This window comes from Tachysurus fulvidraco, chromosome 13 (assembly GCF_022655615.1).
Source record: "Tachysurus fulvidraco isolate hzauxx_2018 chromosome 13, HZAU_PFXX_2.0, whole genome shotgun sequence".
Lineage (NCBI taxonomy): Eukaryota > Metazoa > Chordata > Actinopteri > Siluriformes > Bagridae > Tachysurus > Tachysurus fulvidraco.
In genome coordinates this window covers 5769392-5794284 of record NC_062530.1, presented here as the reverse complement: position 1 = coordinate 5794284, position 24893 = coordinate 5769392, and the positions used below count along the sequence as shown (strand labels likewise).

Genomic DNA, 24893 nt, shown 5'->3' with positions numbered 1-24893 from the left:
CGGGTCGTCAAGTGGCCTTTTTCCCCATAGACTCCCATTATAAACTTCGGAGGTTTATAACTCGGCAAGCTTTCGAACTATCTACACCAAACTCGGAAAGCCCCTTTATTGTGATACTCTGAACAATGTTTTAAATGGGCCTTTCATTTGTCCCGCAGTCCTGCCCTCAAAATATGCAAAAGCAAAAAACTTTTTCCAACATGGACATGTCATATCAACATGGACATGTCATAACGACATGACACATCAAAACACTCAGAACAATGAGAGGAACATCCTCACAGGTATTCTGATGACATCACATGCTCGTCTCCACTTACCTCCAAATGTTTTGGCACCCTAGCTTTCTGTCTACTTGCTTCCAAAAGTAACACTGACCCTTATGTCTACTCGCCTCCAAAAAGCACCAGCCTTTGCGAATACTTGCCTCGTCAAAGTCAACATCAAAATTTGTCGCAACGAACTTTACAAATCTAGTTTTAATTTGCAGTACAGCAAAGAAAGCCACTGACCCTTATGTTGCTCTAATGGTTAATATATGCAGTCCATAAGAAGACAATATCTGAGAACATGCAAGAAGGGCGTTAGGACTGTTATCAGCTCCAGCTGGCTGGTTTAGATTACACCAGAAGCAAGCAACCACCTCTAGGGGCCACGTAGCAGCAGATAGACCCCAGCCTGTGAGATTAGCATCTCTGGTGTTTCTTCAAGCGGAAATAAATCTCTACTTTCGCCGTCTGCTAACAACATCCTACACTTCCAGTGGGCTAATGATTTGCCTTTTCTGAGAAATGTGGTATTTTGGGTTGAGTTGCCGGATGACTCTTCTTGTCAGCAAGGATTACTGATGCTGCTGACGTCATCAGTCCGAGCACTCTCACTAGAAGCTGATCTGCAGGGTATGGACTGGTAACTGTAATGACATTTAGCACACACTAGAATGATGGGCATGTTCTTGATAGCCTACTTCTTCCTGAGAGCACTCAGAAGATAGGTTAATTAGCTCAATTACATAGGTGAAATCTGCAGATTGAAGAGATAGCTCCAATGCTAGAAGCAGAACAGCAAATATATTGCTAATGTGTGCTACCTGCACTGCTAGAACATTTTTCACAAGGAAGTCAGCACATCTGTATTCAGCATCTATTTAATGTAGTGCTTTTGTTAAGTAACAGGGATGCAACACAAACAACAGTAGGAGGGATATATACAATGCTCACCTGCTTTTATTGAGATATGACATGGATATTGTGGATAAGGCCTGCTCATGTATACCTAGATGAAAATAAAGAACTGTTTATTTAATAAGCATGTACTATAGGTTAAAATAGCAGTAACCAGCATGTGGGATAAAAATTTATAATCCTTAAAAACAAAGTGCACAATTGTGTTTTAAAATAGTGCTCATAACACCAATGCATGATGAAAATAAAAAGAAGATAGCATTAGAAAACACCAAGGGCACCTAAAGACAGCAGTTGCAAGCTGCTAGCAAATACCTCCATAACAAGTTCTTGAGCAATGGAGACAGCTCTAATTGGTTTCTCACAGTTCCAGGATGTAAGATATTTAATCCTGACCTTTGGTTACTCTGGAGACTGGTTTCCTGTTGGAGATATGTGGGTTTCCTCTGGTTACATCCTACTCCAGAAAAAAAACATGTGTGTAGGAATGTGAGTATGTCTGTGTGTGTGTGTGTGTGTGTGTGTGTGTGTGTGTGTGTGTGTGTGTGTGTGTGTGTGTGTGTGTGTGTGTGTGTGTATAATCTTGTAATAAAAATAAAACTTTAAATAAAAGCCATTTGTTTACTTGATTTCATTTCATATATTAGCTTTAGCTTTCATTAATAACACTGCTACTGATGTGTATAATGTCTCAGCTCAATGTTTCTTATCTAACTGAGCCACCAGAGGTCTCTCAAGAACTTGAGTATGTCCTTTTCCATCAACAGATTTTTGGATCCTCATCACAGAAATCTGGCATCTGAATGCTCCAAACAGATGGAGTCCTCACAGAGGAAAATCAAGCTTGAGAAACACTAATGATAAAATGATATGTACACTTTTTTTTTGTTTTTGTTTTACACAAGGTCATAAAAGAGTGTTGAATCTTATTAATGAAGTTATGAGAAGCATACAAATGAATATCACATTTCCTCACACATCATAGTGTCTGTTTACCATATTTAAAAAAAACAAACAAAAAAAAAACAATTAAATTCTGTTAATCAGGAACTACTTCAACTGTCTTTAAAAATGCATTATAATTAAGGGATAAATAACCTTACATCAAGCTACTATGTGTAGAAACTATGGTACATATATCTTATGTGGCTGTGTAAGGAAACTACTATAGTACATACTAAAAAGTGCATGTGTATGCCCTCTAGTGGTTAACTTATTAACTGTAAACTACTTTATTTTGCTCTCTCTTAACAAAAATGAACTTATAGACTAAGTGTGTAACAGAGTGCATGGTGCATGTCATTATGATTTTATTTTTATTTCTTTCTTTTACAACATTTAATGGTTGTTCTGAAGGGGCTGCACCCAATCTACAATCATCACGCCACTTACTTGGAGTCATTTCCATATTAAACAGGCAAATATTAAATAATAACCTTAACCCCTTAGATTGACAGTAAATAAGAAGTATATTTCAGCAGCTGCATTCTATCAGTGGAATAAAAAAATGGATTAAAAATGGCTGGTTTTCCTACTATGATACACCTGATTTAATTAACTCATTAATGACCAGGTTTAATACGATTGTTAGAAGAGGAAAAATACTCCAGACAAACAGCACTGCTGATTCCACTGGGGTTTTGTTTATATGTTTCTTCTTCTTCTTCTTCTTCTTCTTCTTCTTCTTCTTCTTCTTCTTCTTCTTCTTCTTCTTCTTTTGCTGTCATTATTATGTTTAAATTATGATGATTATATCTGTTGAGTCTGTTGACCTTTATGGCAAAATGCATCAGAAATTCATAATTTGATAATAATATGAAAAAGTAATGTTTTTTTTTTGGCATTTGAGAATATCATATTAAATGGCATTAAAGTAGGTTTCACTCTTTTAGAAATATGCTAAACATACATATAAAGGCAGTATTGTGTGTGTTCTATACAGCAATAAAACCAAAAATCATTTACAGTGTATTACAAACTAAATAATGTGTTTTGCACTAAATTCGTAGTGGGTGAATGGGTGAGTTGCACAGTCTGATAGAAATGACTAGCATATAAGTATAACTATTTCAGATTTTGCTATTATACCCCCATATATAAAGCTTTTTTCTTTATCTTGTATCACTGCATTGTCGCTGGTAATCTTGCTGAAAGACACAGAGCCTTCCAATAGACTTGCAAATTGCCCTTCCCTTCTGTCGCTGCATTAGCATACAGATGTGGTTAAAAAGAGAAAGTTGCCTCACAAAAGAGCCATGCAGAGAGAAGTGGCCCTAGATTTTATTTACGGTGTCCGACCCCCATGACCAGAAAGAAAGGCAGGAACGATTGTCTTTGGACAAGTGACAGTGGGATGTTTCTTAGTCTGCTGTGCACAAAGGGTTGCAACAAAGAGTCCGACTACACACAAAAGCTCTCATCTGTTCATTCATCTTAAAGGTTACATGTGTGTGTGTCCAGCTGTCGAGTGTTTTCACTTCTGCAATGGAATAAATGTGCGAATGCTGTTTAGAATTTTTTGATGCGTCAGTATATAGACATGGTTCAGAGTAAAGCAAAAAAAAGTATGACATTTTGAAGTTTCTGAAAGTTTATTTCGAAACAATCAACAATATATTATAACGTTGGCATCACAACCACAAGGAATGTAAACGGTCCGTTTAAATTATATATGAAACAACACAATACAAAATCATAGCACATTATTCTGTCTTTTTCCTGCACTGAAAAAAGAAAAAAGAAAATAAATAAGTTTAAGTTAACAAAAGGCAAAAGCTTACACAAACAGCTAAGACAGGAACTTGCAACTTGTTTTTCTTCTTTTTAAAGGATCTACTACACTGTAAGCTTTTAATCAAAGTCAGGAAATGCACTTTTCATCTACATCTATATGTTGTAAGGAACATTATATCTTTTGTCGCTATAATACAGATTGACAGTGCAAGAGATGTAAGATGGCGTAGCACTTTTTCCTGATACATTGTCACACTGCCACTCACACACACACACACACACACACACACACACACACACACACACACACACACACACACACACACACACACTTGTTTGTAATGATTGAGCCCAAATACTGATCTCAGTGAGCACAGAAGAAACGTGGTGGGGTTTTATCACTTATGATCCTGAGATTTCTACATTCAGAGTCTGTACTGCTGGTTTCACTTAAAGCTGGGAAATAGCTCAAACAAAGCAAACTCAAAAGATGTGTTCACTGTGTAAAAATGCATAAAAATGCAATCACAAAAGAATAAAATGGGCAATAAATAGAATCTTAGATAAGAAACTTGTTCAAACTACTTTGTAAAACTTTGTAAAACTAATCAATTTATAAAATGCCTTCACTAAAGGCTACACTTTGTTTACAGTACATGTCTGGGTTCAAGGTTAGGGTTCGTCCTACAGCTAAATATAGACTAAAGTTGTTCAGCTTTGGTTAAAGCACAGAAAAGTGCATGTAGTGAAACATGCTCATCTGTACTGTTGCTTAATTCTTTACACTTTCCGGACATAACGGGTACAGAAAAGGTTCTCAGAACTTTTCCTTGCATCTAGGCGACCCTAAAAGTGTGAATCTAGAGTGAAATAACTAGTACAGTTTCAACCGGTATACAACAGTATACATTGGCACACAGCAAAAAATCCACAGTGTTGGATAAACACCTTAAACACAGTATATATAGATCAGGTCACGTGGACACAAATGACCCTTTCAAACTTTTCAGTGGAAGCTATGGGAGTTAATTCAATACTGTGGGAATTTCTGTGTAAACTTTTGATGCATCAGATAAAGAGAGAAAAAAAAACATTCTATAACAAATCAAAGCCAATATGCAATATGCACAGATCGTTCATTAATCGTCTGAGACAGACAGGCGGCTGAAGATGGGCAGCCGTCTGCTTGCATCTACACTAGGCGAGTCGCAGCCGCTTAGGCTCCCGGAGCTCGAGTAGCCGTCGTGGTCAGAGAGCGAGTCTGCGGACGCGCTGCGCTGCAGAGCTGCGATCCGGTCGCTGAGCGCGATATCTGTTGTGAACCCGAAGCCGTGCTTCAAGGCTCCGTGCTCTGGCAGCAGCGGTGGAGACGGGAGATCAGGGCTGCACGAAAAGGAAGATGACGGTGGAGGAGATACAGAAGACGCTCTAGTGAACGAGAGTGGGTCTGGCAAGGCCTGGAAAGCGGCCACGGTGGCTCGGGAAGAAAAGCCAGCGAAGCTGACGCTCTGGCGCAACAGGCGCGGGCGCTCCCTGGTGGTGCTCGTGGCCTGCCGATGATATTGCTGCTGCTCGTCGGCGTTGTGGATGAAGTGACAGCGCGCGCCGTACGGACAAAAGCCCACGGTGTGGAATGTGCGGCACGGCTCGGTTTTGTACTTGGGGTGCCTGTTTAGGCCGCGCAGCTCCTCTGCGCCATGCGCAAACTGGCACTTGGCGCCGTACTTGCAGGCTCCGCTCTCCTCATATGTACGACAGAGCTCGGTTTTGTAGCGCGCAGACACGACAGGCACCGGCGTCGCTCTTGGTGATGGCGGAGAGACGCTCAGGCCCGGTGGTGAAATACTCAGGCCGGGGGGAGGCGGTAGGGTGGACTCACCACTCACGTGTCCTTCGATCATGCTCACGGAGCGGTCGGCCCTGAAAGGGATGCGCTGTAGGGCAGAGCGCGGAAGCTGCTCTCGGCTCCATGGCTGGCTGCTAATGCTTGCAAGGGACCAGAGCTCGTCTGTTGGGTCTATGGCACTTCCACCGATGTTGAATTTGGAGTTGGGAAGTGTGACGGGACATAGGGAATGTCTGCGCTGGAAACCGACGGCGCGTCTGGAACCATCCTGTACTTCAAGACTTTGAAAAGTCTGCGGGATAGAAAAGGAGATTAGGGTTTTTAATAAACAGCATAACTTAAGGTTAACTGATCTACAAGTACGCTTGTACAGACTCAATACAGACTTCCTCCATTTCAGTCCAAATAGTAAGGAACACCGACCATCCGGCAACAATGCAAGTTGTCACAGTTATAAATAAAGTCATGCCTTTTGAATTTTTAAATTCATTCTGAAACATTTTTTTCTGAAGGGCTTTGTTTTTTTGTATCAAGAGAAGTTTTACTATTAAAAGAAAGTCTAAAAATACAGGTATGAACTTTAGCCACATAAAACATAAAGTTTCAGTAGCTTTAACCCAAAAATAAATGAATTAAAACAATTTTGTAACTCACCTTGCAAAATTCCTCATCCAGCTCAAGGAAAGGTGTGAGGAGATTTGATGGCATTGCAAAGATGCCTTAGACAGTAGGCCTAAGAAACTGTAGCCAAGAAAGTGTGAAGTTGGTTGAGGATTGGGGTGTGAAGCACTCCTACGCTCTACCTCCCATCTGTTGGAATCCCCTTTTATAAGCAGAAACTTTGGAACTCCACCCACATTTTGGTAAGATGGTATTTCACGCCCCTTTAAGTGTTAAGAGAGATCCATTTACACATTTCTCTCAGCCTTAGTAACTTTTATTGCATTAAAACACAAGAGTTAAAACAGTCTTTGCCACTTTCTGGTTATTTACCATATCATCTTTTTGAATTTGCATTGTATACAAGCCACTCTTCACATGTCAACACCTTAGGATAATCTGCACTTAGAAGCTTTCGTCAGTAGAAAAGCTTTGTATGCCAATGTGTACTGCATGGAGAGTCAAAAATTGCACTTAGCTAGTCTAATTTAACTGCAATTCTTTTAAAGACATTGAGTACTGTATAAAGCAAAGAGTAACTACAATGTCCTGTAGTTTCAACATTGAATCAGTAGACTACATAAAGTAAAATGCTAATACTGTGGTTGTTACAACTACGGTTCATGTGTCTGGGAGCAAAACAGTTTTAGTTTAAAATAATCAGAAAAATCAGCTTTTTTAATAAAATAAAGTAGATTAAACCTTTTTTTTAAAGATTATATATATATATATATATATATATATATATATATATATATATATATATATATATATATATATATATATATATGATGTTTTAGGTTCATGGTATATTAGGTATGTAACCTAGTGGCCCAGAGTTAATGTACCTGATGATAGAGACTTAAGCACTTCTGTCGCTCTGGATAAGGGCGTCTGACATATGCTTTAAATGGTAATGTAGACACATTGAGTATTTATTTCAATATTACACGCAAACACAGTTAAAATAAATAACAATTTGTCACACCTAAGACCTACAAATAAAAAGCTTATGTTTTAATTTTAGTTAATAAAGCACTACCTAATGTTGACCATTTCATTTTAATCACAGATGATTTTAATTGAAGAAGCAAAGAATTTTAAATAACCCTAGCTGTGTTTTAAGATTAACTGTGCAGCCCTATTAATACAATAAGATTTTCATAATATTATAGTGTGAGAATTTGAGATAATACATCTTATTCATCTTATCGAAGAAGCACATTCCTGCACAAACATTAGACGCATCATGTGTTTTGTGGAATCCCTGTATGATTTGTGCATATCTAATTTCTTTCATATAGTCCAGTTATCTGAGAAGTGATTCTTCGTAATAACCCCGACTTTGTCCTAATAAAAAATATTTCATACCCAAGCACACTTCATGCACAGCATGTTGCACCATGACCACCACTTTATTATTCATTCCTGTTGTTGAAGTGTCACCATAACGTCTCTGCTTTCAGTTTCAAGACTGGTAGATCTATGTGTTTTTTTTTTGTATTTTCTGTTAAAGCAATGACCAGTTTCATAATAAGCATGCATGCAGACAGTTCAACAAATTAGATTTTGTAAAAAAAAAAAAAAAAAAACAGATTAGATTTAACCACAATACAGCTTCGGAGAGATTCCAGACTCTTAAATTTGAAATATTGTCACTTTTGTCTTTTTCATTGTTTTTCCAGAGGATGTGACCTCCCTCACTACTGTCCCCAGGGAAAAAATACACTGTAAATATTAGCACAAGACACTCCAGTCAATAAGCAACACTGTCCCTTCAAAACAATAAGGCCTTATCTCAAAGGGTAGTGTCAAAACCTCTTCTAGTTCAGTTATCGGAGAGATCGGCAATACGAATAGTCCACTATCCAAGGGAACACTTGTTGACTTCTGGCAGATAAACCACAGGGGTGTTTAATTTGGCCGGAGAGACAAGCAACTGAATCTGGGGTTGTATTTGTTTGTAGCAAAGGGTCTGTAGAGGAGATTAAAATCCATTTGAATGCCAGAGAACAAAAACAAGCAACTACTATTGTCTCGCAAACAGTGATAGGAGCTTGATGGCTGTTTAAAGCACTACTGACTTTTAGAAGCTGCTTCTTTGCTAGCTGCTCATTGAGCATAGTTCCTTCCATTTTAAACGAAATGCTGAATCTGGGAGTTTTCTGGTGGGAATTTGGTTGCAGGTGTTGCTATCTGTAGAGTTGAATGGAAACTCTTGAAACATGGTGTTAAAAGGCATGAAATAAAAACAAAATGGATGAGATTGCACACCAATACTGTTTTGAGAAAAAAAAGAGACACTGGGATGTCCATACTTCGATAGAGACAATTATAAGGCACAAAGGCCTCCTGGAGGTTTTCTCTGGCTGTAGCGACATGAAGAGAGCCGCGGTGCTCGCTCGCCCAACAATAGCATTATGCGGATGCTGTTTTGCTCTCTAGCCATGTCATGGCTTACCAAGTGTGAGACACACCGGAGAGCCTGAGTCACAGGGTCCAGGTCCTGAATCTTTAATGAGGCTGAGGAGGATTGAGAAGAATTGTTAATGATTAGCCTGGGCAATGGAAGCACACTGAGCTAATAAAAGTCAAGAAAGCAAATAGATGCTTTATAGGAGTTACCATGTTCACTAAGTTTATTCTGTCACTAACAATTGCAGTGATTGTTCAAAAGATTCAATTCAATTCCATTCCATTTTGTTTCTGCACTTCGATTACGTAGTGTATTCCATTTAGAGATACTTAGTTCAGCGGTTTTCTAACTTGATAGGAACTCCTTTAAGTGTAAAATAAATTCTATAGACTTCCGAGTATAGACTTATTTTACAAGGATTCACATGTGTACAATAATATACATAATATTTGATCTATTTGGAGCCATATATTCAAGATTCAAGATTTTATTTGTGACATAAACAGGTATATAAAGTTGCAATAAACTTTATTAAGTCTATATAAATAAGAATAAATAGATTATTCATTCAGAATGTGCAAAAAGTAAATTTCCTAATGACCTAATGTGTAAACGGGAAAAATTATTTTCAGGCCTGCTTGTTTACAATTACTTTGTTTTGAGTTACTGAAGTTTGGATTAAACTCATTTGATTAAAGGGACTAGTCAAAAGCTGATGATTCTAAAAATGTAACAATAAATATAATCGTAGATTGTGATCCTCTCGGTGTAAAAAGCAAAACGTGTATAATATAAGCCTAAGCTCTTCAAAATAATGTACAAAATAATATTGTGTGAATTTATTCTGCTGTGGTTACTAGACGGAAGCTGAAACTCAGCTTTAGCTGCCCAACGTTGTTTGGTGGCAGTTTTTTTTTCATCAGACAGGAAGGAATGTGACTGTTACCCCGTTGCTCATGGGTCTTTTACATAACCCCGAAGTAAAAAAAACACAGTCTGGTTATCAGTGCACACGCTGTAGCCGTTTGGGTGCTTTAACTGTAAATATGAGGCTTGGACCAGTTCTCTGTCTGACTGATGGCAGATATTGTTGTTTATCTTCTCACTGCTTTTAATTCTAAATGTTTCTGCCTAAGACTGCAAAACCTCAACGGTTCTTAATCGAGAACAGATAATAGTCCACATAGCATATTCTTTTGTTGTTTTTAATTTGATGTATAAATCAAAGACATTTCTAAACAAATTAAAAAAAGGATGAAAAAAGACAGCCGTGTTTGAAAGTTTAAACTGTGGGGTTTCATTTGTGTTTGATTTGAATCATATTAAACCAATGAGTTGATCTTATTTGTGTTTACTTTGTAACAAAATACAATTTCTAATTCAAAAACACAGCTTCTAAGCCTGTTGTTTCAGCTATTTTACTTTTTGCACATATTCACTCATACCCTCCATGTACACTTTCCACGTTTGTGTGCATTTAAGATAAGAAAAAAAACAACAAATTTGTATTTAATTGATTTGTAATAAATTAGTACACGCTAATGCTAGTACAATCTAAAGAAAACAGTAATGCCAAATTAAATACATTTTGCTTATAGTTACAGATAAAGCTAATCAACTCATTCAATTCAACATAAACATAAATATCTAAATCCTGGCAGCATGAATGACATGTCCTGTCTTCACCTCTTTTTTTTTTTTAATTCCTCTCATGACTCCTCCCACCCAGCATGTCAGTTATACTTTATTGCTGATGTGGCTCCGCCCCTTGTGGGAAATGGATCACTCTTCTTTGTGTCCCCCTTCACAAGAGTCCTTTTGTTGCGGCCCTCCATATGCCAGGCTGAAGAGTCAAAGAAGCCCTGCGCTGCCGGCTCAGGCCATAAACACGTCTGGACAGAGTGAATGGGGGATGAGAAGGCCAGAGCAGGGGGTTGGGGGATATTTCCTCATGGACGCACAGGACGAGGCTTCAGCGGCATGAATGGGTTTAGGGTCAGTGGATGGTACAGATGTGTAAACTCCACCCCATGGCTCAATCAATATGAGGAGCAGAAGGCCTGCAGAGACATTGGCCTGTGTGTGTGTGCCCCCTCTGTTCTGGGGATAAGTTACAAACCAGTTCCCACACTCACTCACTCACTCACTCACATACACACACCAACACACAAACACACACACTGACCAGCAGCCTCATTTATGATGAAACAGTGTTAAGAGAGTTTACACATATTTTGACAACATGTCAGAGTAAAAACACAAGTGCTCCATTCTCAGAGACACACAGAAAACTTGCTAAATCTCTGAGTGCTTTATACACACATCTATATCAATTAAATGTCTCTTTATACACACACACACACACACACACACACACACACACACACACACACACACACACACACACACACACACACACACACACCAATCCAAGTAATCCCGTAATATCAGATTTGAAAACAAGATTATTCATATGATTTATTGATTTTAAATTATTGCATGAATACATGAATTTTATCCAAAATCATACATTTATTGTATTTAGCAGACACCCTTATACAGAGTGACTTATAATATTTTTTAATTCAATTTATACAACTGAGGGTTAAGGGCCTTGCTCAGGGGCCCAGCAGTGGCAAATTGGTGGACCTCCGATTCAAACTCATGAGCGTCTGATACGTAGTCCAACATCTTAACCACTAGGCTATTACATGGACACAAGTTGCTGTGAATTAGTTTTTATCATAGAAACAACAAAAGAATAATAATAATAATAATAATAATAATAATAATAATAATAATAATAATAATAATAATAATAATAATAATAATGATTTTCATTGGGCTTTTCAAGACTGCCACAAAAACCACATATGTACTATAGCTGGACATTTGCACCTCACACACGTGCACTATCCTGTATTTAACATTTATATATGTACTCACACGTCACTGCATCATACAGTAATACCTCTGTTCTGAACCGTGCTATAGGGGTGATAAAAATGGGAAGCAAGCACCGGGTCTACATGTTTGATTATATTTTCTTTCTGATGTATTTTTTTCTAGCAATATTTTATATTTAATATTTGATATTATACTTTATAATATATATATATATATATATATATATATATATATATATATATATATATATATATTATATATATATATATATATATATATATTATATATATATATATTTATAATATTTTTCTGGTCTTCTTTGTTATGTATTTTGACATATATTAATATATATATATTTCTTCTTATATTGTATACACCTGTGCCTTATATTTATTCCTTTATTTTTTTATTTTCTCTACTATTGTTGTTTTTGCACAGTCATACAAAGCATTTCAATATATGTCATGCTTTTATATATATATATATATATATATATATATATATATATATATATATATATATATATATATATATATATATATATATATATATATTAAAAGTCTACCCTTTCTTCCATTGCACCAACAAGCACCCATTGCACTGGCTGGATGAATCACATGTTATATCTGTTATATGAAATATTTTGTCCCAATGGGGGAAAAACCTATCCATGTCAGTTCTTTTGGAAAATCGCATATAAATAGTGCACAAAACGCCCTTCAGGCCTCAGGCCCTTGTAATGCACATATGTAATGTGCATGCATTCTTTTTATTGTGTGTAGCATTGCTAGTCCTGATGGCTCTGATTAACACACATTTCCTGGGTTCTCTCAGTAGCTGGCCATTCACACACTCTCAGATACAATTAGCACATTTCCATGTGAAAGTCGCACCAATGGCCCTGAGTGCTGAAGTGTTTGCATAGATAACGGCCGCTGTTGTTATGTCATGGGTACTGTAGCTGGGAGGGCTCACATCCTTTCTAAGTCTTCTAAAGTGTGTGTTTTAGCAGGCGTTGGACTAATGTTGTCATAACAGTGGCGGAGTGTAAATGGAGTGAGGAGAGATGAGTCATGGGTGGATTCTTTTAAAAGAATGCATTAAGGGTCACAGTTGTGAAAGTTTATTATATCCAATTTCATGCATTTATGTGTTTTTATTACATTTCATTGTTTTTTATTATATTCCACCATATACAGTATATGGATAATAACATGCCTGCAGGAAAAAAGTGCAACATAGAAGATATTAAACGGCAAGCAATAAAAACATAAAGGCAAAAAGTAGCAACTTGACATTAAAATCAGAAGGCAGAATTGCAAAATTCTTTAAATCTGGGTAAATTTATACAACTACAAACAGCACATGAGTTTAGGTCTGTATAGAATATAAATAAAACGTGGAACTGAGTGCTGTTATATAATAATAATGATGAATTTTATTACATAATGAAGGTAATTACATTAAAAATTTACAAAAATTGTCATACTTAAAGATAAAAAACTGACGCTTCTTATGGAACCAAATGGCACAAGTGTCCCATGGGTAAAACAGCTTCACTTCTGGACTGTTACAGAGCACTTACACTGAATGAATGAATGAATAAATAAATAAATAAATAAATAAATAAATAAATAAATAAATAAATAAACACACATTTTGATTAATCCGTTAATTTTGAGACTAAATTATTTGAAACATCTGTGAAATCTTCATGTACTTGTAAATTAGCTGTTACTAAACAAGCTGGGATTTGAATTTTAGACAAAACTACTGTCTGAGCTGTTGTTGTACAAAACGAATCAACACTTTCAGACCAATTAAAAGTTGTATAAATAAAGCTATTAACCTTAAAGAGCTGGGAGGATATCCCTGCATGTTTTTTTTTAGTACAATTCAGAAAATATTAGCTTAATTAAGCTTTATTTCTCGCATGAAATGAGACATGCAGTATATCATTTAAGAGACACGTACTGTAGTGAAATTCCTGAGCTGTGCAGAAAACATGGCACAAGGGAAGTTAGACTGCAGTAAAGTGCTCGCATAATGCAACGTGACAGGAGAAAAACACTGTATAACTGCATACTGTGAAATCTATACAAAATGTTCATAGATACACTAAAATAATAGGCTATAAACTAATGCAGAAATACACATGGTGGAATCTGCGATGAGATAAAATAAAAATACACAAATACATGTGATGAAATGTGTAGAAAGTACACTGATATGCAACATAGTAATGCACATCAACACAGCTGTATGCCCATTTGAGTAGTGTGTACTAGTGGTGATGGGAAATCTATGAGAAATGATGGAAAAACAGAGCTCTAGTGATTTATCATGTTTACATTCGTACACGAGTCAGTCAGTCAGTAATATGATTTCCTTCTGAATACATGCACCACAGTCCTTTTCTAGGACATTTTGTAATATTTACATGGCAATTAATCCAGATAAATATTCTTCTACATTGGTTTTAGGGCTTGCAGGTTAAATTCTATTAAATAAAATGAAATTAAATGGAATTAAGCATCAGTTTTGATCCAAAGATGAGATAAGATGAGACGAGATGTGATGCACCGTAATAAATCCCCCATAGCAGTAATTCAAGCTGACAACAGCAACTCGAGTAAATATGCTGTAAAATTAAAGACAGCAAAATATAGAAGTATTACTAATGAAATAGAAACCGTTTTAAACTCATGGTATCCTTAGTCTGTGACCTAACAAATCAATATCCATGTATTCTTTGATGGAGACTTAAAGCACTTTTATACATCCATCTGGAAGAGATCGTCTGTCAGATTCCCTGAATGTAAATGTAAAATAAAATTACACTAAATAGAAAAACACTGAGGTGGAGATGAGCTGATCTAGCATTTGATCCTGCATCTCAGTCTCTGTCCATTATAAACAATGATGCAAATACTGATGAGTGTGAAGGCTGTTTCTTTATGTGCAGATGTAAAAAAAATAATAATAAAAAAAATAATAATAATAAAAAGCATAGCAGAATAAATGTGTACATGCAACAAATAACCTGACTACTGGATAAAAAACCCAAACATTTTCTAGGATTTGTGTAATATATATATCTATATATATATATATATCTATATATATATATATATATATATATATATATATATATATATATATATATTAAGAGGACAACTGAAATCTGGTCAAAATGAGACCAGCACCTCTGAGGAACAGCTGGTGGACTACAGTCATTTCTGTAGAGGAATTTTAGATATGGTAACGTGTTGTTGTTTCACAGAAGCGGGGAGTAATCATCCTGGCTGCTGAGACGTTTATTTAGTAAGCTAAAGGTTTTATTTATTTATTTATTTACATTATTTAGCAGACCCCCTTATCCAGAGTGACTTACAACTGAGCAACTGAGGGTTAAGGGCCTTGCTCAGGGGCCCAGCAGTGGCAGCTTGGTGGACCTGGGGTTCGAACCCATGACCTTCCGATCAGTAGCCCAACACCTTAACCAATGAGCTACCACATCCCACAGGTTCCACACAATGACATCCCCCTCCTTCTCTCAGCACATTATCCTTTCTTTTTCTTTTCACTTTTCCCCAGGCTTTAGCTCACTGATCCACAAAATCCTGAAATGGACTCCGGGGAGAAGTGGGCAGGGGGAAGGGTGTGCGGTATTCCTAAAAAAGTCCCCATCTGTGAAGGAATTCCATGGTAGCTCTGTGGGCCCTGGCCCTTGAACTCAAACAGACAAGAAGCGATAATGGTAATAGATGTTAGCTGACCCTTAGTGTGGACAGAAATGTTATTTGTTTATATGAATTTGACAGAGAAGTTGAGAATTATACTTATGGGTTTTAAGCATAAAGTCCCATAGTTTTCTAATCTATTTATTCAACATGGTTAACTTTTTAAATAAATTGCGTAAATTTTGTGTGGCATTAAAATTTACAAATTTGCCCATTTGTTATTCTCACTCATTTGCTTAAATATATTCCCTGAGAGTAAGCTAAGAGTAAAGTTAACTAACAACCATTTAATAATGTTTAAAGATCTAATAGTTTTAAACTGCAGTTAAATGCCTGAATTCTTGTTTATGGCTTTAACCAAATGGCATGCAAGTGGTGTAGCGTAGTGGCTTGGACTGAGTAATCATCAGTCCACACACACACACACACACACACACACACACACACACACACACACACACACACACACACACACACACACACACACACACACACACACACACACACACACACACACACACACACACACACACACACACACACACACTTATCTTGCTTTGTTTATAGTTTTATAGTTATTAACATCAGTATTTATAACAAAAAATCAGCCAAATGGCACCATAACAGCATTCAGATATTCCTAACCTTTTGGGGACATTTGGTTTTCACCAAGATATAAAAAAAAAATATGCCTACACATATTTTATCCTTTAATCCAAAATTGGCAGTGAAATGTCTCCACAGCAACAGAAGTTACCCTTAAAGTTCAGTCCTGTGCTTTATGTTCCTAATATTTCACAAGGCATTTGAATCTGAATCATTGGTAAAGTGTTGTTACGACTGTGTGCTCCTGTGTTACTCACACCAGTCATCTGCTCTTGGCACATACACTTCCTGTTGAAGTCTAGACAGAACAGGAGGGAGCGGATGGTCAAATGGTCACAACCTGTTTCCTAAAAGAAGCCACATAACAAACTGGCCTGATCTATTTTTGCACAAAAAACCTGTTTGGAAAAAAGAAAAGAAGCAAAACAATCACTGTGAATGAGATAAGTGTCCAAGTAATAAAGAAATATATTCTGCATGAAGTGTAGTGTGACTAAAACAAATATGAACTGTTTACTAGGCAAAGATAAAAAAAAATTCAAGCTGTAGACAGAATAGCTCATGCTCTTACGTCACTTATATGAGGTAAATGATCAATAGAATAGGATAGAAATGGGAAAACTACAGAGATCATGTGGAAGTTTGTGTAGAAGGCTCTCCAGTATAGTAACAATCTAGTCACTGAAAGCCTTTCAGCAGTTTTTCAGTGTTCTGGATTGCCATAACAGCAAGTACGTGGTTCATGAAGCATATCTGGTTTGAACAGCGTGTGCAACGATGGCTGTCCTGGGCTGATAAACGATCCTTCCTCAGTGTGTTCATATTTTTTTTACTGGTCCCCCTGCAAACTCCTCATCCTTTCTCAGGTCATGGACGGCTGCTGTTATGGGCCTCGCAGGCCATACATTCCGACAAAAAAAAATATCTCTTTATATTGTATTACGCTTGCTCTTTTTCTCTTTGCACTCATCACTGGTCTGACAGATCTTCCACTTCACAGTCTCGTTACAGGGAAATTCTTCTAAGATTTTTTTTTTTTTTTAAGAAACGGATGTTTAATGAAGCTTAGCTGCATAAAAGCACCATAACTGGCTTAGTCATTAATTAAAATGACGATGAAACAAGCACCTGGTGTTGTTTACATGAACACAACAAAAATGTCTTGACAAAGATATGACAAAGATACATAAGCTTAATGTCTGTATGCTTAATGTTTGTATCTTGTCGAAAATCGTATGATGTGTTTCATTAGAAAAAAATAATAACCAGTATAAAACACTTTTACTCTTTAATGTCTGATTCCTACCTTCATCCTGTGTGTGGATACTCCATGCTCTCCCATAGTTCAAGTATGTTGTAGGCATCTCAAAATTGCTCACATTAGTTGCAGACTTGATTTCCAAAAGTTGCAATGCAGCTTGCAGTATTTTTTGTGCATTTATTATTTATTTATTTATTTATTTATTTATTTATTTTCTTTTTTGCAAGCACAGGATTCTTTCCTGGAAAGATGTATTCTTTCCTGGAAAGATGTATTCATATTTTAGGTAATTATTTGAAGAGGGCTTTAGTTGAATGCACATTTTGATGACATCACATGATAAGTCTTGGTTCAAATGGTGGAAAATCTGAAATCATTTGGAAAAATCGCAAGTTCCTCTGAATATCACAGAGTTTGCGATTGCAAAATCGTTAAATCTTGGAGGGACTATTGAATTAATGTGTGAATGTGGGTGCAATTGTGCCCCCTGGCATAAAAGCAGGTTATGCATTCCATGCATCCCCTGCCTTGTATCTCAAGTCCCCTGGGATAGTTTCCAGTCTTCCCACAACTCTAGATATTATAAGTGGTTCTAGAAAATGGCTAGAAAAACCCCAGCCTTGTGTTACTACACCAAGCAAACATTTAACATTTAAAACAAAACACAGACATTAATCACTATAAACTTTAATTACTTTTTATTCTTTATCTTCCTTTACTTTATAATGTATTGCAGACAATCCATGCAATCTTAAGTATTATTTAAACTGTCATACTGAAGGAATACCTGCATCAGTTAATAGCAGGGTTCTGGGAAATTGAATAGCACAGCTTATTAACCGCCTCCGTATTCCCTTACTCCAGTGACAAGTAAGAAATTAAACACTTGCAGCATGCTGTTTTAGGAAAATAATTAACAATGGGGTTGTGTGAGTTGGCCTGGAGTAAGCAGAGTTTCTGTTAGCATTCACTTGCTTGGTTGCCCACACTTGAAGAGACCACTGGAGCGTAAGTGAGAAGCGACATCTGCCTTGTGATTGGTGGGTGGAAAGGTTATGCAAGCTTTGCTCAACCTAAAGAGTGTCCAGTTTCCAAATTCTGCTGAATCCAAATTCATCAGGGTTCTTTATACTAAATTGATAAATATAATTATGCACTTACTATATTTTTTTTTGCCCCAACTAAAATATTCATGACCCCTACTGCATACCTTGACCTATGGTTAAAAAATGACTGTGCTGATTTCTGCTTACTTTATGTAAGTGTCTACTGTATGAACACCTGGGATCACTGCTGAGTTTGAGATGGAAAAACAAATAATGGCAACTCTAGGGTTTTGGCCTGCCTCTGTGGATGTGACCTCATGTTTGTCTTCAAATATCTCCTCTGATATGTATTTTCTCTTGGAGTCCCTACTGCTGAGCCCTGAGCTTGGCACAACTTCCTTCAGGCTGCTAAATCAACATGTATGTTCAGTGAGAGAAAACAGTAGGAGAGATGAGGAGTGGAGTGAATACAACCCCTACCCCCTGCTTAGATGGAGGGACAGGATGTGTAGAGGAAAATGAAAAGCACAAAAGGTCACAAATTGGACTAAGGAGTACTAAAAGCTCCTTTTCAACTGTCCGTTTAAGGCTTTCTCTTTCTTGCTTGGCAAAGACCAACAAATGTTCTCATAGTCACAAATGGTGCACTAAACCCTGAAGCCCTTCTCCAATTCCACAGTTTGGTCACATGGACAAAGAGTTATATGGGTTTAATAAATAACAACATTTGGGACACTTTGTTAAAATGTCATTATTCACTCAAATGCATGTAGAGATATTTAGGAATGGCCAATGAGACATTAAGCATTTTCGCATCGGAGATAAATGAGGTTTGGAGTCATTTCTACAGTTTCTTCACCCAAGCACAAATATCATAAGATAATAACAATGATAAGTAATGTTCCATGGCAAAATCAACTACTTTTATATGGCAGCTCCACATCAAAATGATAGATGATTGTACTTGGAAGTACACATTTTTTTGCAGCTTTACTTCCACAACCAGCATGCTGCCAAGTTAACTTCAACACTGAATTAAATATCCTGTTCTCTATCAATAGTTTTGATGTTGTTGGAGAAGTGGCTGTTATTTCGCAATAGAATCTGCAATATTTTGACCACATGCCATAAAAAGCAGCAGAACCCAGAGAGCAGATGAATAAAATTCACTTGTTGAAAAATAACTCTTCACTGAAAGGGAAAGAATGCTGGATGTGAAGGACGTATATGTTTGTATTCGTTCTGTTGTAGTACTTTTGTTTTGTGCTAACATTATTAAGGTCAACTGCGATCTGTGAATTTACAAGATTTGGTTTAGTGAGTGAAGAGAAAAATAAAAGAAGGGCTATGATCATTTTGGATGGTAAAAATATGGAGGAGCTTCTTATTTGTCTCATAGTTTTCTGACTGAAACATTGGGCACATCTGAAAAAAAGATTTTCTTATTAGCAATGTTGACAAAGAGCTTTTAGCAAAATCGTCTTTTTTTTTTTTTAGATAACCTTACCTTTGACAAAAGAAAAAAACAAATACGTCACAAGGTTGTGATGGGTATGCATTTACATACATAGCACCAGATGTTATATTATCAAGAGTGGGAGAGATGAATGTGTGTGTTTACAAAGAAATGGCAATCATGTGGAGGATGTTGGGACCTTTGGGACACCTTGTAGTCCCCCACATCATTTGGTATGACCTGATATTATGTAATGCTGAACCCTAATAGTTTAATTGTTGAGATTATAATAAATATTAGATTTTAGTCATTCCATCTAATATCACCACCAGCTGTCACTGCTCAGTTGGCAAATGCATTTTTATTCCTAAAAGATTAAATATCCTGTCTATTTAGAAAACTGCCTTTTGATCCCAAATCACAAAAAAATAACGTTGTCTTTTTTGTATTGATTTATTTATTTTTTGTCAAACTTTAAGTTCTCCCAACCGACCAAAATGACTAATGCCTTCTGACCGGAGAACTTTAAACAAGCTGAATTCTAAAATTTAACCCCAAGGTATGCTTGTTATGGCTGAGCCCTGGGGTGAGCTCTAATGACTCACGGATGGATCTGCTAGTTTTCAAATTGGTGAAGCCATGTGTTGTTTCAATCAGCAGATCTTTATGGAGATTCAGCAATGGCATGCAACAAAACCACCGAGGAGAAAGTCATGGCAAGCTTTCAGACTATGAGAACAAACAAACACATTTGGTTCGCCATATGCTGTGTTTATTGGATATGAGTAGGGTAGATGGACCTCAGGCAAATTTTTATATTAATCATGTTTTCAATGATTTTTCACAGTCTGATTATGTCATAAATTTCAGCAGTTTGGACACATTCATTGTAGAAATGGGGGATGTTAGTGCATCATACAGTATAATAATGTTTCAATATATAATATTAAGTCATAGTTCTAGGGCCGAGGATCAAGTGAGGTACCTTAAGACTCCATGAAGCATAGCTAGAGTGTTCTGTGATCATATAATAACAATATTATGTGCTTCCATTGGTGAAAAGTTTATAAAAACCTTTCTAACCTAATTAATTTCCCTGGGTAAAGTGAAAATTAAAGTGTTGATGTTTGGTACTTTTCTGTTGTTTAATAACATTCAAAACATTTGTGGTATTTAAATGAGTTTTTGGTTACTTTAGATCACATTAAAAAGGTTATTTGAAGATTCGTTAATTTTTCCTCTACTCATATTTATCCATATAAACAGAGATCATGGGTACACATGCACATAGAATGCACACATGATATTTATGAACTTGATTTCCAGTAACACAGATAAAAGCTCCTCCTGACAGCTGGTTGGTACAGGGAGGTACAGAACGGGGAAACTGTCTCACTGCAGTGGTTGTAAATTGGTGATAAGCCAAACCTACACTGCCTCTGTTGCCTATACCGACTTCCACCCCCTGCACATCCACAACCACTGCGCAAGATGTTGCGGTTGCCTCCAGCTCAGTCATAACGGACGGCGACTAGAGGAGCTAACGACCCAAACCGCTGGCAGTTAACTGGTATTACTCTGCAACGCCTTGAGAGAAAGAAAGACCTGCTGTCTGCCCCACCAAAAAAGTTTCACAACTGCTTCATGGTAGGGCAAAGCAGATCAAAGTGTTGTTGATGCGGGTTATGTAAACCTTGCCTCATTTGGAGCTCCAATTTACAACTTCCTACAATTGTGGTGAGATTACTGCAGTTAGAAACCTGTGTCTGACTTGCACATTATTTATGCTGGAACAAATGCTTAAAAAAAGGATAAAAAAACAAAAACAAAACATAAGGCCATTTTTTTTTTTTTTTACAAAAATGTTCATGAACTTAAGTAGAGAACTTTATATCTTGTTATCTGTTATATCTGTAATCTGATTATTACAATATACATTATATTGTAATCTGATTAATACATAATAGCATTGGTACAATGCTGCAATAATATAGGCCTAATAATAAACACATACGTTCATTAATAAGACAAAGCTATCTTCAAGAAGTAATATTTAGAATGTCTCCAGCATCAGCATTTTTTGTTGACTTTAACAGAGGAAAAGAGGAATAAAATATCAGGATGTTCAGTTACAGGAACATAATCAGGTTGGTTGTGTTGGTAGATAGACATAGATAGACAGACAGATAGATAGATAGATAGATAGATAGATAGATAGATAGATAGATAGATAGATAGATAGATAGATAGATAGATAGATAGATAGATGGATGGATGGATGGATGGATGGATGTAGATAGATAGATAGATAGATAGATAGATAGATAGATAGATAGATAGATAGATAGATAGATAGATAGATAGACAGATAGATAAATAGATAAATAGATAGATAGTGTCAAATAGATAGATAGTGTCAGGACTCAGCCTGAACTTTGGCCATGTGCATCTGTTTGTTTTGTGTCACGTGTCTGCCCCGCCCTTGTCTCTTCCTGCCCACTTCTGCACACCTGTTCCTCATGTGTAATTGTGATTAGTATTTAGTTGAGCCTCTGTCCTCGTAGTCCTTTGTCGTCTCATGTCGCCTCTTGTTGCGTCTTGTGTCATGTCTTGGTTCCTGTTTTGTGTTTTTTATTTAATAAATCCCGTTTTCTTTTACACTGTCCTGCATTTGGGTCTGTTTTATCCCCGCGTCCCTGACAGATATATAGATTTTAATCACATTTTGCCTTACTGATTTATTTTTTATGGGCTTTCTACAAAGTATGAATTATAAAGTATATCTGGGCTTCACAGTCTTCATACCAAACTATACGAAATAAAGTAGCTGGCTTAAATAAAATTTGCCCTTCATAAATAGATATATTTTTATTAAAAGCTCCACTGGAGAAATTGTCTATTGTGATTCAACGCTCAAATCAGTCCAAGCGGAAGCTCCTTCCCACCATTCTTCTCCATTTATGAAATGATGTGGCTTGAATAGAGCATTGTGAAGTTACTACTATCTTTCCCAAGCAGAATTTTAGACTTTTGCTCATCAAGAAACGTCTACATGGAAAAAGAGAGTTTCCTCTGTCCTCTGTGAACGACGGACTGTCATTAGAGAGGGAGAGAGCGCAGGAACAGAACGGCAGCAGAAAGAAAGCCGCCATTCATGCATACGTTTCAATGAAGTTAATTATCTGTCGACTAATTGCCTTTGGGGCTTTTGGACATTGCCATGTGTCCTGGGAAAAAAAAATGTCGGCACATAAATCTCTAAAAACAACCACACGCAAAAAAACAAGCCTTGTCCTACACGAGAAAGGCTGAATGCTGAAAAGCTGGCATTTAGACAGGTCCCAGAGGAATAGTCCACAGCGGGACACAAAGATGCATTTACTGCACAGAGATGGAACACAGCCCCCTTAAGCCTAGTGTTTGTGGTAATCAGATGCCTGCCATGAGATTTCAGCCTGTCTGCCAGTCTCAGTACAGCATGCACCTGGGCAGGGTAGAAACAAGGAAGGTGTGAGAAAGGTGAGACTGAGAGCACATCATGATGTCTAGCTTTTGTCATTAGTGTTGATACAAAAGCTAATTAGGTGTTAATTTCCATATGTCCACAAGGAACTATGTGATTTGACCTTTCTGTTTGAACCTGTCTGAAAAAATTACAAACACAATCCAAATACACATTGATTTCCATCAATGTTAAAGATGTATTTTGTTGATAAGACCATAAAGCTATCATATATTCCTCTACAGTATTATGCCTGCATAAAAACAAACTAAAAAAGCATTGTGAATATTATATGCCATTCAATGGACAAAAGCAAATAGGCAAAGCTTTAATGTATCATGGATCAAGATGGACAACCAAATGGGATTGGCCAAAATCTTTGTGTAAAAAAGTTCACAGAAAACTAATCTGCCTCTCTGGTTTGATATTGAGCTCAGGTTTTTGGCTGTGTCATGTTTTGAACATTCTCCTCATGCTCGTGTGGGTTTCCTCTGGGTTCTCTGATTTCCTTCGACCTCCTATAAACACATATCAGTAAGTGGACTGGCTATGCTCAACTGCACCAAATGTGTATGAATGTGTGAATGTGTAGACAAGTTTCCCAGCAAGAGACCATCCAGGATGAATTCCCACCTTGTGCATAGTTTTGTAGGACAGGCTCTTGATCTCCAGTTACTGATATTAAATGAATAAATAAAGGAATATATCGTATTTCATTTCTTTTTAACTGTAGCTCATGAACAAGCATGGCTTGGAGATTTTAGCATAAACAAATCAACATTAATAATACTTTATGTTTCAGTGTTTCTAGCCAAATTAATTTATACACATAATATTAATATTATATTAATAATACATTTGAGACATAGATGGCAACTATTCTTTTTTTATTGGAATGGCACTTTTAACAATAGACTTGTATTAAAAAGTAGCTCTATAGCAATCTAGGTCCACCTGAGACAACAAGAGGAAGAAACTTGGAGGAGAAGAGGCTTAAAAATGAACCTATACTCTTCGGTGTTACATTGGGCAGAGCGATTGTAAATAATTACAGTGTTCAGATACGGTATATTGTATACTGTGTACAAAACATAAGAGAATTAAAAACATATTGAAAGAAAGTTCAGTCTGAGTATATTGAGTCTTAGGCCATGAGGCCAGCTCCTAAAGACACAAGGACAGTCTTTATGATTACAACAGCAATTCCTAGGTACAAATCAAGGTAAAGTAAGTCTTGCAAATCTTTGGGGCATATATGAGGAAATATTAAGCCAGAAAGTACAGAACCCTTTCTCAAGGCTAATAATGCTCTCCAGTTTGTAGAACCACACGGTCTAACACAAGTATGTGTTATCTTAACGAGCTCAGTCGTATATCGATAAATTCTCAGTCGCATTGGAACAAAGATCTATCTTGGAATAACATTTAACAATAACATATTAGGTAGCCCTACTTTAAACACTACTTTATGATTTGCTTTTGAGTAGCAAACCAAAGGAACTTAAGAAAGCCCTGAGGACTCTTTTACAAGGG

At 36.7% G+C, this 24893-nt stretch overlaps 1 protein-coding gene and 1 long non-coding RNA gene across 3 annotated transcripts in view; one reads left to right on the top strand and one right to left on the bottom strand.

The window, feature by feature from the left end:
• Positions 1–24893, top strand: part of LOC113634109 — a 53477-nt gene that overhangs the window by 22863 nt on the left and 5721 nt on the right. Inside the window, exon 3 of one of the 2 annotated variants that reach the window (XR_007144667.1) lies at positions 1952–3710. The exons of the other annotated variant lie outside the window; for it this stretch is intronic. This is a non-coding gene — a long non-coding RNA (uncharacterized LOC113634109). Of the gene's footprint in view, positions 1–1951; positions 3711–24893 lie in introns of those variants that run through there. 2 annotated transcript variants of the gene reach the window in all.
• LOC113634042 (mRNA decay activator protein ZFP36L1) lies at positions 3757–6560 on the bottom strand. Its single transcript, XM_027132766.2, has 2 exons — positions 6418–6560; positions 3757–6055 (listed from the first exon to the last, which is right to left on the bottom strand). Exons 1-2 carry the CDS (start codon positions 6469–6471, stop codon positions 5057–5059), a joined length of 1053 nt encoding a protein of 350 aa, XP_026988567.1. The 5' UTR covers positions 6472–6560; the 3' UTR covers positions 3757–5056.